Source organism: Grammomys surdaster, unplaced genomic scaffold (genome assembly GCF_004785775.1).
Source record: "Grammomys surdaster isolate TR1022 unplaced genomic scaffold, NIH_TR_1.0 125049, whole genome shotgun sequence".
Classification (NCBI taxonomy): domain Eukaryota; kingdom Metazoa; phylum Chordata; class Mammalia; order Rodentia; family Muridae; genus Grammomys; species Grammomys surdaster.
In genome coordinates, this window is record NW_021619961.1 from 535,640 (window position 1) to 552,504 (window position 16,865).

Sequence of the window (16,865 nt, forward strand, 5' to 3'; positions counted from 1 at the left end):
CTAAACCTGATAAACAACTTCAGCAAAGTGGCTGGTTATAAAATCAACTCAAACAAATCAGTAGCCTTCCTCTACTCAAAGGATAAACAGGCTGAGAAAGAAATTAGGGAAATGACACCCTTCACAATAGTCACAAATAATATAAAATACCTTAGTGTGAATCTAACCAAGCAAGTGAAAGATCTGTATGACAAGAACTTCAAGTCTCTGAAGAAAGAAATTGAAGAAGATCTCAGAAGATGGAAAGATCTCCCATGCTCTAGGATTGGCAGGATTAATATAGTAAAAACGGCCATCTTGCCAAAAGCAATCTACAGATTCAGTGCAATCTCCATCAAAATTCCAACTCAATTCTTCATAGAGATAGAAAGAGCAATTTGCAAATTCATTTGGAATAACAAAAAAAACCAGGATAGCAAGAACTATTCTCAACAATAAAAGAACTTCTCGGGGAATCACCATCCCTGACCTCAAGCTGTACTATAGAGCAATAGTGGTAACAACTGCATGGTATTGGTACAGAGACAGGCAGGAAGATCAATGGAATAGAATTGAAGACCCAGAAACGAACCCACACACCTGTGGACACTTAATCTTTGACAAAGGAGCTAAGACTGTCCAGTGGAAAAAGAACAGCATTTCCAACAAATGGTGCTGGTTCAAATGGAGGACAACATGTAGAAGAATGCAAATTGATCCATTCTTATCTCCTTGTACAAAGCTCAAGTCCAAGTGGATAAAGGACCTCCACATAAAACCAGATACACTGAAACTAATAGAAGAGAAGGTGGGGAAGACCCTCGAATACCCAGGCACAGGGGAAAAGTTCCTGAACAGAACACCAATGGCTTATGCTCTAAGATCAAGAATTGACAAATGGGACCTCAATAGGACAAAATGGCAACCAACAAATTGGGAAAAGATCTTTAACAATCCCACATCCGATAGAGGGCTAATATCCAATATATACAAAGAATTCAAGAAATTAGACCCCAGACAATTAAATAATCCTATTAAAAAATGGAGTATAGAGCTAAACAAAGAATTCTCAACTGAGGAAACTCGAATGGCCGAGAAGCACCTAAAGAAATGTTCAGCATCCTTAGTCATCAGGGAAATGCAAATCAAAACCACCCTGAGATTCCACCCCTCATCACTGGCCAAGATTAAAAAATCAGGTGATAGCAGATGCTGATGAGAATGTGGAGAAAGATATACCACTTCCGGGCATACACCCAGATGTTCCAACATATAACAAGGACACATGCTCCACTATGTTCATAGCAGCCTTATTTATAATAGCCAGAAGCTGGAAACAACCCAGATGTCCTTCAACAGAGGAATGGATACAGAAAATGTGGTACATTTACACAATGGAGTATTACTCAGCTATTAAAAACAATGAATTCGAGAAATTCTTAGGCAAATGGATGGAACTAGAAAATATCACCCTTAGTTAGGTAACCCAATCACAAAAGAACACACATGGTATACACTCACTGATAATTGGATATTAGCCCAAAAGCTCACGATACCCAAGATTCAACTCACAGACCACATGAAGCTCATGAACAAGGAAGACCAAAGTGTGGGTGTTTTGGCCCTTCTTAGAAGGGGTAACAAAATACTCATGGGAGCAAATATGGAGACAAAGTGTGGGACAGAAACTGAAGGAGGGGCCGTCCAGAGACTCCTCCACCTGGGTATCCATCCCTTGTGCAGTCACCAAAGGCAGACAGATGTGGATGCCAAGAAGTGTATCCTGACAGGAGGCTGATATAGCTGTCCCCTTAGAGGTCTGCCAGAGCCTGAAATATACAGAGGCAGATGCTCACAACTAATCATTGAGCTGATCATGGGGTTCCCAATGGAGGAGTGAGAGAGAAGACTGAAGGAGCTGAAAGGGTTTACAGCCCCATGAGGAGAGCAACAATACCAACCAACCAGAGCTCCCAGGATCTAAACCACCAGCCTGGGAGCACTTAGGGAGGGATCCATGGCTCTAGTTGTATATGTAGGGGAGGATGACAGTGTCAGGCATAGGTGGGTGAGGACGTCCTTGATCCAGTGAAGGCTGGACGCCCCAGTGTGGGGAAAATCGTAGGTGTGGAGGTGGGAGTGGGAGGGTAGGAGGGTCATATCCTCATAGAAGCAGGAGATGGGGGGATGGGATAGGGGGTTCCTGGGTGGGGGGAGGAGGGGATTACATTTGAAATGTAAATAAAATATCCAGTAAAAAAATTAAAAAAAACAAAAGCAAATAAAATAAAATACTAGCGCGAATAAAAAACCAAAACAAAAACACCAGTGTAGCTCAGTGGTCAAATAGTTGACCAGGAAGCTGGAAGCTATGAAGTCAATCTCTAGCACTTCAAAAATGCACAACAAGCCCATAGAACATTACATTCTATATGCACATATATATAACATACATACATACAATATATATATATATATAATATAAAAGGCCAGAATACTGAGAGATAAGCACCACATGCGATAAAGAAAACATATTACTGTGAAATCCCATTCCGAGGGCACTGACAGCAGGGATTGCTTTAAATAGAGGAGGAAGCACAGCACAACTTCCACATCCCCTTGTTGGACTTACAGGTAACCAGGATACAGATTCAGAACAAACAAGATCCTTCAACTGTTTAACCTCAATAAAGAGAAAAAAAACTTACTCTCGAAATCTTTTACTGTGGATTTTGGTTATTGTTGACGATGCCATTGGACTGCCTATGCCAGAGCTAGCAGGTGAGCCTTGTGACACAGGTGTCATACAATACGGAGAGTTCTGACTTGCTGGAGAAAGTGAAGCATCACTGGGCATGCTCAGTCCGGTATCTGTGGAGATGCGAGGTGAAAGGGAAGAACCTGGAAACTTCAAACGCTAAGAAGCTCCAAATGTACGTACACAATTTAGATGACAGAATTTTTCAGGCTGTACCCTAATTCTCTGGAAGCTAGTAAATTAGGCATTTTCCTATCATAAATTATTATTTCTTCTAAACTAAAGAATGAAGTATTCCTACTACTATTACAGCATACCCAAGAAAAATCTACGCACAGTTTAGAAGTTTCCATTGAGGAGATAGGGAAGAAAAATTATCTATGACATGTATGTCCGGTGATCTGTACCTGTCTGTATAGTATTATTGCATATCTCTACTTAGCTACCTACTTCTTCCACCTTTCTCTCTAACTCTATCTGGTGCTGGCAATGGCCATCTATGTCATCCATGCTCCCGACTCTCCTTATCCTGCACCTGCTTACCCTCCCGACTCCCCAGGCCCCACACCTTGTCACCCCTTCCAACTCTGTACAGAGCACTGCCCACCCTCCGAGCCTTTCCTGAGTCTCCTTGACCCCACCTATTTATCTGGCCTTTTCATCTGTGCTCAGGTAGCCATACTTCTAGATGCAAACTCTCAACCCTACTGCTTCTTCGTAAGTTACTGCTTGTCTTCAACAGGTAAATGCAGTAAGTTTGTATATTCCGTCTAATAATTAGAAAATTACACGTTCATCCTCTGTACCCATCATATCAGCCTTCGATCAGTTGGTTTGCCAGCCTCTTACTTCTATCACTTACTGAACACATTGGTAACTATTAAATCAACATCAGAGGGATGAATGGATCAATGGACAATATATAAATCTAAGGAGAATCATATTGAGAATAAAGGGGAACCCCCAAGAAACTATGTCCTAGATAAATAATATGCAGGAATAAATCAACTTTCCTAAAAGCACTGGTTGAGATCTGGGCAAATCAGATTTACCTTGCTGTAAAATGCTGTTTGGCTACTTGTTGTACCAGATGGAACCTATTTGCTGGAATCGTATGTGCTGGATATGAATAGAATCTTTGCTCTGTTCTGCAGTTCTCTATTCCTTGTGCCTTATGTATTAATCCTCCCCCCAACAATAAATCAATAAAAGCAATTTAAAAACAGTCCTATGAAAAAAATAACCAATATATAGCGTTCTATATGTAAAGGCTGATGAGCAAGAACTCTTCTGGCCATCTCAGGAGTCCTAGGCACTGAGAAGATCCTAATGTCTGACATGTTACTACAGTTGATGGATCTGAGCTTCCAAATTGTTAGAGACCTGCTATGCAACACCTGCCCACCCTTTCAGCCATCTGCCTTCAAAAGAAACCACATAAATCAACATACACAAAATACAGTGTACAACTTCTACTTGAGACACAGCCAGGCATCCTCACCTTCCTGGGAGACAGTCTCCTGAGGTAAGTCATTGGCTAGGTCCAAATGAGTCTCTGATGGCTCCTCAGCTCCCAAAACACTGTGTTCCACGGTCAGACGTCCCTTCTTCTCCTCTCTTTCTTTCAAAATAACCTGAAATCCATTATACCATTCTTTAATTACCAGTTACTCTTCAAATAGGTTCAATAAACTCTTCCAATGTTACACTAAAACACAGGCACAGCCATGAGGATCTCAGTTGGCTACGTTACCTGGCACAGAAAGTGATCTGTAAAAAGGTGACTTATTTTAGAAACTAAGCTGAAGAGAATGATGTACACAGAATACAGGGAGAATCCCAAGAGTCACAGACAAAATCATGCCCTCTATCTCCGTCTTCAAATAAAGGGAAGCAGGATGCTAAAGCAAATAAGCAAATACGGCACATCTTTAAATCCAAGGTGACCAAGTAGGATTTCCAAAACTGCTCATTCGGTTTGTGTGATTTACACTCTGCAGTTTTCAATTATTCAGGAATGGATTAACTCATTCTGACCCTCTAACATCAAACCAAAGCAGATACCATCATCAATTTATAGGTTAAAAAAAAGACGAAGGTGAAAAGGTAGGCCTACAGGTGCTCTACTTCACACAGAACATACACTGAAGTTACCAAGGTCCAGGGCTAGCTGGCTAGCAGGCAGAGTGCCTGGCTCAGATGTGTGAGGCCTTGGGAGAATAGAGTCAAGAGCAACTGAGAAAACTCTGGATATAATTAGACTTCTACACGCAGGCCCCCATACAAGCATGCCCACACATGCTTGCACACACATATACACATAAAATGCAAAGGAAAGAAAGATCTGAACTTATTCCTAAGGAGGGTCTAATGCTTTGAATATGAAATGTTTAACTGCTTATTTTCAAACATTATAGAAAAATTCACTTTGCAGGACCTTCTTATGTACAAGAAGACTGCATACAACGCTGGTTTTGAATTAACCAGTCACATATAGCCATGTGTATAAATATATCACATCTATTTCCTAAAACATAACTAATTTTGCAAAAATAAAAAATAAAAAGTAAACCTTTAATTATCCTATAAAAGAAACATCTCTAGACTCAGGGTTACCTTCTTCAGTGCCGTAGGTCGTTTTAGCTTTGCAATTTCCTTCTCTTTTCCTTTTTTTGCTTTAGAGGAAGTAATGTCCAAAGAATTAAAGGATGTCAAACATGGCTGACTTTTGGTTAAGGTCTTTCTGTTAGAGTCTTTAGTGTGAAAAGCGGCTGTGGTGACAACTAAAAACAAACAAGAGCATTAGTGTTACTACTGCAGCCAAATCCCCACATGTGACTGTCTCCTAAATAAATCCTCAAAAACACAAGGATTCTCTTCCCATGGAAATAGACAGGAAAGACAGTGTAATGACAGGCTGGGCAGCATCCCTCAGACACAACTTCCTTCCAGGTCTTTCACTTCCCAAGGAGGAGGAAGGTAAGTCAATGCAGTCAGCCAACTGACAGGTCTGAAATAAGCCCGACAACTGGATTCCAGTCAGCCTGGCCTACCTGTGTTCTCCTCACTCCTACAGAGCCAACTCCTCACCTTACTCACACACTTGTGCAGCCTATGGCTCCTTTCCTCAGATCTCCTCCAAAGTCAGAAGGAACACTGACACTCCTGCTACCCAGCAACTGCTACACCCTGCTCAGACACTCATTCTTCAGCCCTGATCCTTCCGCATTTCTAAGCATCCAAATCTCCATCCCTCCTCTCTACCAGAATGTTTGTCATTTCCTTGAGAAGACACTGCCGAAATTACAAAAGAAAAAAAAAATAGAGGACAGACATCCTTCCTCCTGTCCCACTTACCCCAAGGCCCACTTACCACCTCAGTTCCTAATGCCACTTTCATTCCTGTAGGACCTTGTTCTGTCCCTTTTCTCATGCATTCCCCCACCCCAATCTCTTTTGAGTGCCCCCTCCCATCTAAAATAAGTGCTGGCTTGGGAGGCAAACCCAAAGCCTAGTCCCATAACTGGCTTGCTTCAGCCTATGGTGCTCTTACTGCTCCTCTTCCCAGTAAAACTAGTCAGCACCATTCTGACCCCTTTCCTTTCCAAACCACCACCATCTGGCATTGGCCCTACCCATTCTCTTGTAAGTATACTGTCAAGATCCAATAGAACTTTGCAGTTGCCAAATACAATTTCCCAATCGTCAAAAATTCTCCCCAGGCCTCTTCTAACATCATTCATTCATTCATTCATTCATTCATATGTATTGGTCTGGCTCTTCTTCCTTTTGTTCCTGGAACCTGGCCACTCCAAGAGTTTCTCCCTCATTTTAACTAAACCGACTTTGAGCCTCAACTACACATGTATAAACACATGACAAATGGAACCACCAGGGCCTTCACTGCTAGCATTTCAAGTCCAAGGCCACTGTCAACTCTCCTTATGTCACTGTGGTATCCTCACAGCACTCATCACTAAGCCAGAGAGCACAGGCATGGTACGTGTGTGAGGGTGTGCCTGCACATGTGTGCATATCCATATGAAGCCATGTTGGTGGTGTGTTGGGAGCCGACTCCTAGCCGAAAGCGGCTATCATCTTTGCAGCCATCTCAGGCCATATACCTTGACAAGAGACTTGTTTTCAACAGCCTGAAACAACTGAGCACACTCTGATAAACATCTTGTTTTTCTCACATATCTTGTTTTGCTGTTTAGTGCCACCAGCTCCAAGGCGCACGTGATATCCACGCTGCTGGGTGCACGTGGTCTCCTCACTGCTAGCTAGGTGCACGTGATATCCACGCTGCTAGGCACATGACGTAGTGCCTTCAGCTGTGCTTGTCCACGAGGGCACGTGGTAAAGGGTATAAATACCCAGGATTTCCTTCCAATAAACAAGACTTGACGAGACTTGATCCGACTCCCTGTCTTGTCTCCATTCTTCGCGTCTCCGTCCCCACTCTCTCTCTTGCTAGGCCCTGACCCGCGGACCGGAGCAGCAGAACGGGCGGCTACAGTGTTGTGCGTCTTCCCAATCACTGTCAATTCTAGCTTAAGACATGTTCTCTCAGCAATTTTCCTACACTAGCAGGATCATGAGCTGAAGGATATGCTGGTCTCTGTGTCTCTAGCACTGGGATTAGGTGTGCACTGCCATTCATGCCTGGCTTTTCCATAGTACTAGAGAGCCACACTCAGGTCCTCATGCTCATGTGGAAAGCGCTTCAGTGATGGAGCCATCCCTCCAACACCCTGCACTTGTCTTCGACCTACTTCTCCAGCCTACTATTCTACACTCCATCAAGCCCTTACAAACGTTCACCCCATTCTTTTCTTAAGGTCCCTAACAGCGTTCTTTGTATTCAATACTTTCAAATAAAGACTAGGAATAGAAGGGAGTCTCATTTCTATCTGTCAGGAATCCAACTCATTCTTCAAGTCCAGTCAAACACTGCTTTCCATGAAGTCACTTATAACCTTTATTTCTCTTCAACTACTGCCATAAACCACTCCCTTCTACAGGCTCACAGAACTTGATGTATCTCTCCTAAGATACCACTACTGATCAGGTATTTATGTGTGTCTATTCTACAAGACTACCAATGACTGGCCCAACTTGAGACCCATGTATGTGAGAGAGCTAACCCCTGACACTACTAATGATATTCTGCTATGCTTGCAGACAGGAACCTAGCATAACTGTCTCCTGAGAGAAGCTTCACCCAGCATTGGATAGAGGTAGATGCAGAGACCCATAGCCAAACATCAGGTGGAGCTTGGGGAGCCTTGTAGAAGAGTGGGGGATAGAATTAAACAAGCTGGAGGAGTCAAGGACATCACAAAAGACCCACAGAGTCAACTAACCTGGTGCTATGGGAGCCCACAGAGACTGAACACCAACAAAAGAGCATGCAGCAGCTGAACCTAGGCCCCCTACACATTTGTAGCAAATGTGCAGCTTGGTCTTCACATGCAGGTCTCCTAATAAGTGGAGTGGGGGACTGTGTTGGTTTCTGTTCTCTGCCACTGCCTGGTTGGGCCTCAGTGGGAAAAGATATGCCTAGTCCTGCTGGGACTAGATGTACCAGGGTGGGATGGTACCCAAGGGGAACTTCCCCTTCTCTAAGAAAGGGAGGGGGCAATGTGAGAGGGTTTTGTAAGGGTAGGACTGGAAGGAGAGAAGGGAGAGGGCTGTAATCTAGATATAAAGTGAATTCAAAAAATAAATTATTGAAAAAGAGATTTATTTTATGTTATGTGTATGAATGTTTTACATGGATGGATGGATGGATGGATGGATGGATGGATGGATGGATGGATAAATGTGCACAATGTGGATATTTGTCGAAGGGCATCAGATCCCCTGGAACAGAAGTTATGAATGGATGTGAGCTACTACTTGAGTGTTGGAAACTAAGCCTAGGTCTTCTGCAAGAGTAAGATCCTACTGATGAGTCAGCTCAAAGCTGAGTGAGCTATGTGTTTTGTGAGTAGGACTGTCTTCATCATCTCCATAATCCCAAAGCTCCAGACAGCACATTTTATATACTGATACTCAGATTTGTTTAGCATTATTTCTATTGCATCAATCACAGGCTGTAGAACTGGGGATGTAGCTGAGTGGCAGAGAGTTGACCTCCTTTGCATAACACCTTAGGTTCAAGCCCCAGCATTAGAAAAAGGCTGGAGATTTAGTTCAAAGCTAAAATGTCTGCCTAGCCAAGCACAAGGCCCTGGGTTTAGTTCCCTGCAACTAAAGAAAAATAAATTGTTAAAATGACAGATATCAGAGCATGGTGGCTCACCAGTAGTTTCTGCATTTGGGAAACTAAGGCAGAGAGATTCCTTCAGCCCTGTCTCACAAAACAAAAACAGCAATAACAAGAACAAAAACCCCAGCTAAGTTGTAATGGTCACAGGTCAACAAGCTCTTCTTTGTGACAACACTCACTAGTTTGCTGTGTGGTTATAACCCAGTTTCTAAGCACTTTACATCTGTCATCTCACGCCCCCGACAACCTTGACGCAGCCACCACCACTACTCCAGCTAAACAGAAAGAACTAAAGGACAGGAAGATAAGTATGTTCCTAAAGAAACAAGAACAGGTTTCCGATCTCAGCAGCCTGACTGTAGCCCCAGCTTGAGCTGCAGGGTTATGCTTCCATAGGCACTTGCTACTCTGCATCCACTACCACCTCTACCAAGGCCTTACAGCAAGGGTTTCCACTAAGTGAGACAGCCACAGATCTCTGCATCTTGCAACAGATACCGTCACACTTTCCTATCGTTTACCTATCCAACAGTCCTGGGAGTGGGACAATCTGGGAACAGAACACAAAGAAAATTCTGCTTCTCAGCATTAGTCCTTTTAACTGGTACCCTTCCCTCCTCTTTGTGCTATGTCTAGTCCTCTAAAGAAAAGGTAGGGGATCAAACACTGAGCTTTAAATCTGGTTTAAACAGGGGGAAGCCGGATCAGTGTTTCATTAACACATAGAGAGCTATCAACACTTGTCATTCATATCCTGTGATTTTTTTTTTTACATTAACTCTTGAAGAAAAACAAATAAAAACAAACAAAAAAAATCCAGTGAGGATGGGGCCAGGGAAAGAGGGCTTACCAGCTAAGTGTCTGTACTGCAGATCTGATGACCTGAGATCAGCTGACCCTCAGACCCATGGTGGAAGGAGCCAGACTCCTGGAAGCTGTTCTCAGACATCAACATGCTCAGCATGGCATGGGCAGCCACATTCTCTCTTTGGGTGGGGGGCCAAGTACAGAGAAGGGAAAAAGAATGTAGCTATATCCTAAAGGCTGCAGCAAACTGCTCACCTGGATGTGCCAGAGGTCTGGTGTTGGTGATCTGGCGAGCTTTCATTGCCTGCTGCTGCTTCTCCAGAGCAGCTAGCATGTCCCCTAAATCCAGCTGCACAGGGGTTTTATTCTTTTTTCCAGCTGCTTTTGATAGAGCTTCCTAGAAGATGGATAAGAAAGGATTCAGTTTACACGACTGGGAAAGTCTGACAAATGGTAACTGGTACTCCAATCCATCCCACCAAGGGATGTCCCAGCAGACAACCACAACTGTGGAGAAAAGTACTTATACCTGCAACTTTTTTTGCTCCATGCTTATTTCTGAGTATTCCTGTGCTGTGGCAAGGGCTGCAGCTAATGCTTTTTTCTTCTGACTCTTAGCTCGTTTAGGAACTGAGGTGGTAATGGGGATTGGAGTCTGAACTATATTGATGGGTGAGTTCTCAGGTAAGTCATCCAACTATGAAACGGGAGAAACACATCTGTTAGTCATTTCACAGAATTCAAGCCGTAAGAAAAGACAATGCAGACTGAGGCAGGTTCTGCAGGACAAAAGTAGACAAAAGTCAGAGGACTTGGGTCATAAAGAACAGGGTAATCGGGAGGACTATTCTAGAATAGGAAACAAAGGGACAAAGTCTAAATATAACAGGTGCTCCTTGTCTAGGGAAGTTCCCATATAGAATGCACATTGTGTAACAGTACTTAAGGTTTTCTCATCTAATAATAGAACTGAAGACTTCCCAAGACTACTTTTGTTTAGAAAAAGAAACAATAAGGCTCAAAAGGTACAAGAGTCTGCTGTCAAGACTGAAACATGGGTTCTCTTGATGGAGAGAGCCAACTCCTGCAAGTTGTCCTCCATCTTCCCCAAGCACTCTGTGCACCCACCCATATACACATACAACTGTGGTAAGAATTTAAGAGGAAGTGCTGGAAGTAAGCACTGAACATACTGTCCCAACACACCATGTTGTCCTATATTCTTTATACCAACCCCAAGACTTCTTTTCACATAGCCCAAATTTCTTACCATCTTGAAAGGAGCTACTTACTACTTTTGAAGAAAGTTTCTGTTGAATAGTCTCATCTTTAGAATTTCCATTCTCACTTAGTTCTTGAAATCCATCTTCATCCTGAAATCGTTTCACTGTTAGTGAAAATGTTCAGTGCTAACTCTACGAAGGGGTGGTGTGTATACATACCCATGTGGGTGGGTGGGTGCATGTAAGAACATTTGTGTGTGTGTGTGTGCTCATATACATGTACACATATATGTTTGCTGGGGATCAAACCCAGGGCCTTACTTATGCTAGGTAACCACTCTATCAATGAGCAACCTCTCCAGCACAGAAACCTTCTATACTGTTACATGACAGTTCTGAAAGATAGAGAAATAATGTATGTTTGTATCCTACTGCTAAGCTATTTGAAATCACCCTTAAAAAGGACATTTTATTTTTCCCATGCTAAACCTATTGTTTATTTAAGCATGAAGTCATGTCCACATCCACCCATCCTTTAGATTTCTGTAACCACTTTTTCATTTTTATACGAATTCTATCCTAAGATAAGTAACTGCAAAAAATTCAAATGGATTTTATCACATTCAGATAATTTGGAGAAGATTTTAAGCAGTTTAGTAGTCATTTTAAAATTTATTCCATTCTTTATTACATACAATCATAAGAATAATGTTTAAAATGTTTTTATTCAAATTAACTTCTTAGACAGTATTCTTCTGATTGAATGGAAAAAAATCATATAAATGGCCTATAATTAAATTGTCATATTTATATTTAAACTTTTCTTCTGAGACTAAATTTAACTTTCATTGAAAGAAACAACAGAAATAACATTTTATCAATCACAAAAATGTTCAACTTGCATAAAATCCACAAGTAGTAAAAACAAAGACTGGTCAATCTAAGATCATGGGGCTCTGCCCAAAGCCCCATATCTGAGAACAGAGAAAAGACTATGTTTAAAAGTCCTGAGAGCTGGGCTGGAGAGATGGCTCAGCGATTAAGAGCATCATCTGCTCTTACAGAGGTCCTGAGTTCAATTCCCAGCAACCACATGGTGGCTCACAGCCATCTGTAATAAGATCTGATGCCCTCTTCTGGTTTGTCTGAAGACAGTGACAGTGTACTCGTATACATAAATAAAATCTTTAAAAAATAAAGTCCTGAGAGCTGGGAGATGGCTTGCTTGGGAAAGTGCTAACTTTGGAAGGATGAGGAGCTGATTCAATTCCTAGAACCTAAGTAACAGCCGCTGGACAGTGGCAGGCATGGAGATCCCAGTACTATGAAGTGAAGACAGGCAGATCCACGAGGCTCACAGGCCAATGAGGGACCTTTTGTCAAAAAAATCGAGGTGGATGGTGTCTGAGGGGCAAGACCTAAGGTTATCCTCTGGCTTCCACATGCAAACAAACAGGAACAACAGTAAACAAACATGGCCTTGAGAGCTGGCAGGCTGACCAATTCAGTTTCCTCCCAGGCCCCCAGATCCAGGGTCTGAGAGGCTACCCTATAATATGCTGGAGGGTTGGTCCGACAGATCCAAAGCTGCAGGACCTTCATGACATAGGGCAACAGGATATCTGAGAATAATCTGGGTAAGGATCCAGTATTAATAATGTAGCAGAAGCCAGAGGCCTCTAACTGGACAGTGACTCACTGAAATGACAAAAGGGTATACTGCACGATACTGTGAATCTTTGGGGGAGGTTGCAAAGGCAGAGGATAAACATGAAGGGATGGGGAGGTGAGTGGGGTTAGAGTACATGATACGAAATTCACAAAGAATCACAAAAAGCTAACAATGAGTTAGTGTAGCACGCCACTTATAATCTAACAGGGTAACCTATTAACACATGAAAAGACAGCATTTATAACACAATCACATACCAAATTAATTTCTTAATGAAGTTTTTAGAATAGTTTATAAAAAAAATTTGAAAAATTACCTCAAAATATAAAGACTCAGAATTTGGGTCACTTCTGTGAGACTGAGTAGAGTTTAAGTGTTTATTGTCCTGTCTCTTTTGCAAATTCTGTCTTCTTTCTGAGGAAGTACTGTGTCCTCGGCATCTGAATCCAACCTGAGAAAAAAAGTATTATTTCCCAGTACCTGTTACATTGAAACAGCAAACATACAGAAAAGCACATGGGACTTTTACAAAGTGGATAACTTCTCTTCAACAGTTAAAACCGTCTGATAAGACAGATGTATGTCTTTTCTCCCCCAGAAGCTGAGCATTTTTACCAGCTTTATTCACGAGAGCCAAAGCCTGATAAGCCTGAGGTCCTCCAAGGGGTGAACAGTCCTGCTAAGGGGTTATACCCACCAGACAGCAGAGTATTCATTAGCTGGCCATGAGGCATGCATGGCTAGTAAATCTAGTCACCTGAAAACATCTCCAGAGAACCAACTGAATGGGAAGAGCTAACAGTAAAAAGATTACACAAACAAGTAGAGGTAGTAGGACCAAAAACTCAAGGTTATCCTTGGCCAGCCTGGACTAAAAAGCATCCAGAGAAAATGTTTAGTAAGAACCTTGCCTTCAAGAAAATGGGCTAAGAAGCAAGGTGGCAGAGCCTATAACCCCAACTAGAGCAAGAGAGGCAGGGCGGTGCAGTCAGGGCCAGCCAGGGCTATGACAGGAAGAATGGCTGTAAAGCCTGGCTGACCTGTGTTTGATCTCTGGGATGCACATGAGGTGGAAGGAGGGCTTCTAAAGTTATTTGCTGAATTACACACATATTCACACATACACACACTCACACACAAACACACACACACAAAGAACTGGTATAAATAGAGGTCAATATTTTCTGTAGAGTTTGCCTTCTAAAAGCCTTTAAAGTCTAGAAAACAATTAGAAATTGCAAAAGGGGCAGCATTATGTTTTGACTTAAAAAGGAGTTGTTATTTGGGAAAAATTAAAATATATACTGAAGAAAAATCTTAGGACAAGGAAACATCAGTAGTAGACAGACGACACACTCTCAAAATCTGACTCTAATGCTTTAGGAATGAAGGAGGAAAACATACAGTAAACAGACCTGCCAGGCAGAGCGGCACATGGCAGGTGGCAGCACTTGAGAGGCTAAGGCAGGAAGGTCATTGGTTCAGAGCAACTTGGGCTGCAGAACAAGTCCCAGACTCACCTCAGCTCTAGAGCAAGATCCTCCTCAAAACAAAGGAAGAAAATGCACTCACTGTAGATGCAAAGCTGTGCACAGCCCACTCTGCATGACTGACAGGCAACTGCACGGTCTGGCCACACTGTGGCACCAGGTAACCATCAATGTGACAATGGCACGAGTGTACAAGAGTGTTAATAAGCCACATCAAAATATCCATGGCTGAAGAGATGGTTCAACAGGCAAAGGTGTTCACTAGCAAGCCTGGTGACCAGAGTCTGACCCTTATCCTACAAGTTGTCCCAACTTCACAGCCACTGCACCTTTAGAACCGAAAGACCAGACTACAGTCCTTAAGCTCAGCCACTCACTCTTTTTTGTTTTGTTTTTTGAAACAGGGTTTCTGTGTGGCCCTGGATCTCCTGGACCTTGCTTTATAAACCAGGGTCCCCTTGAAGTGACAGAGCTCTGCTGCCTCTGCCTCCCGAGTGCTAGAATTAAAGGCATATACCACCACTGCCTAGCTTAAACAGCCATTCTTAGCAAGTCTAGGTTTTGATATGGAAGGAAACAGACACAGCAAGTGAAAGGTAGATAGGGTTTCCTTTTCTGAACGTTATGGCATACTTACCTAGACACAGAGTAGAAACATGGTACCACTTAATCCATGTTCTTACCACCTTCACGCAGCACATTACCAGTCATTATTTGTGTCGTACTAGCTAAGGCATTTAAAAAGTTATAGGTATGGGAGCTTCCTGTGTGTGTGTGTGTGTGTGTGTGTGTGTGTGTGTGTGTGTGTGACATACCTGCATGTGTTCATGAGTGCACATGTGCATGCCTTCATGTTCTCAGATGGAAACCTCAGGTGTCCTTCCTCAGAAAACCACCACATTTGTTTCTTTAAGACAGGCTCTCTCAGGGCCTGGGGCATGCCAACTATACAATCATATGTGTGTTCCTTCCTCTGTACCTCTCCACCCTATTTCTTTGAGATACCTCTCTCACTGAGGCTGAAGCTCACCAATTCAGCTAAGGCGGCTGCCTCCCCAGCTCTGCGACTACAGAGGTGCACTGCTACCTGAGAGTATTTTAAGGAGGTGCTGGGGATTCAAACTCAGGTCCTCGTGCTTATCAATAGGCCACAGTAGTTCACATTTAGATAACTCTTTGCATCTTTAAAACTTAAGGATACTATGATTCCTAAATGCTACATCATTATTATGATAACTTTAATTTATCCATCTTACACCTCAAATTTCCAATATCATTCAAAGTACCTGTGAATTATTTCGTTGTTCAGTTTGCCTTCCACCTCTAGAAAATGCCTGGTTTTTTTCCATCCAAGGTCTTTTCTGAGTTGCCTGGCAAGTTACTTTGGGCCAGTTTACACCACCTGTATCAAATATGTAAAGATAGTAAAGATAAGATTTGCTGATAAAGAAAGTCAAAATCTAAACAGCTGAGTCACTACAGACATGGAATTTTTCTGTAAGTTTAAAACGGCATGTGCACTCTTAGTAACACAAGTGTCATCCTGCACAACAGTCTACATCACATTTTCCCAACGTGTTTGGAAATACTATATATACTTTTCAATTAACTTGAATCACTGGAGACTTACAGTTTTTATTATAACATTGGTAAGCTGCACACTTAAAGGAAAACTTGAATGAACAAAGAATAAAAAACATAGAAGAAAAAAAAACTGTAAAAAGTAAGTACCTGTACAGCCCGATGAATCCAAATGCTAAAAAACACAAAACAGAGAGAATGATTACTTTCTAATTATGTCAATATGACATACTTTGCAAATGTTTCATAATTTAACCTAGTATTAAATATATTATTACTTAGAACAAGTGCTTTATATTTTTAAGAATAGTAAAGTACTATGATTACTAAGAATTGCTCAAAAAAAAAAAAAAAAAGAATGTTTCAGCTTCAGCAAAGGACACAGTACTAACAGCAGGACTAACAAAAAGCAAACAAACACAAGAGGTATTACACACATTCATGGTCCCAGAGGCAGGGTCACGCAGAGCCCCTGGTACAGGCTGGTTGTTGTGCTTGGGACTGCAGTAACCACTGTCGCTGTCGATGTCAGCTTCACTGGCCCCCTGCTCACTGGAGGACTCTACAGCAGGGTGGGATGCTCTTCTCCTCCTGCCTTTGGCTTTCCAGAGCATTGTGGCTGTGCTCTCTGAGAGAGACTTATTGGCAATGTCTGATGGGAAATCTACAAGGCAAGTGGACAATTCTCCATGATGACCAAATTTATACACTGTTAAATTATTAATTAAAAGGATAGAGTTTGTAAACAGAGAAATATGTGACTCTTTGAAAAAAAACATTTAAAAATGTTCCTAACAACTTGTAACACAGTGTCATTATAAAAATAAAATACTTCTATCATAATACTAAATTGAGCTGGGCAGTGGTGGCGCATGCCTTTAATCCCAGCACTTGGAAGGCAGAGGCAGGCGGATTTCTGAGTTCGAGGCCAGCCTGGTCTACAGAGTGAGTTCCAGGACAGCCAGGGCTACACAGAGAAACCCTGCCTTGAAACGCGCCCCCCAAAGAGAGAGAGAGAGACCATGGCTAACCTTGTGTGGCCACCACATATGCCCAGCGGTCTCCCTCCCTCTCCTCACCA

At 42.3% G+C, this 16,865-nt stretch overlaps 1 protein-coding gene across 1 annotated transcript in view; it reads right to left on the minus strand.

Moving 5' to 3' along the window:
- Secisbp2l (SECIS binding protein 2 like) overlaps positions 1-16,865 on the minus strand; it is a 47,047-nt gene that overhangs the window by 14,840 nt on the left and 15,342 nt on the right. Inside the window, exons 5-14 of the mRNA XM_028785004.1 lie at positions 16,222-16,448; positions 15,935-15,959; positions 15,490-15,605; positions 13,030-13,164; positions 11,111-11,191; positions 10,348-10,515; positions 10,074-10,215; positions 5,354-5,520; positions 4,239-4,371; positions 2,688-2,850 (exon numbers count right to left, since the gene is read on the minus strand). Coding sequence (XP_028640837.1) covers positions 2,688-2,850; positions 4,239-4,371; positions 5,354-5,520; positions 10,074-10,215; positions 10,348-10,515; positions 11,111-11,191; positions 13,030-13,164; positions 15,490-15,605; positions 15,935-15,959; positions 16,222-16,448 — 1,357 coding nt within the window. The remainder of the gene's footprint in view (positions 1-2,687; positions 2,851-4,238; positions 4,372-5,353; positions 5,521-10,073; positions 10,216-10,347; positions 10,516-11,110; positions 11,192-13,029; positions 13,165-15,489; positions 15,606-15,934; positions 15,960-16,221; positions 16,449-16,865) is intronic.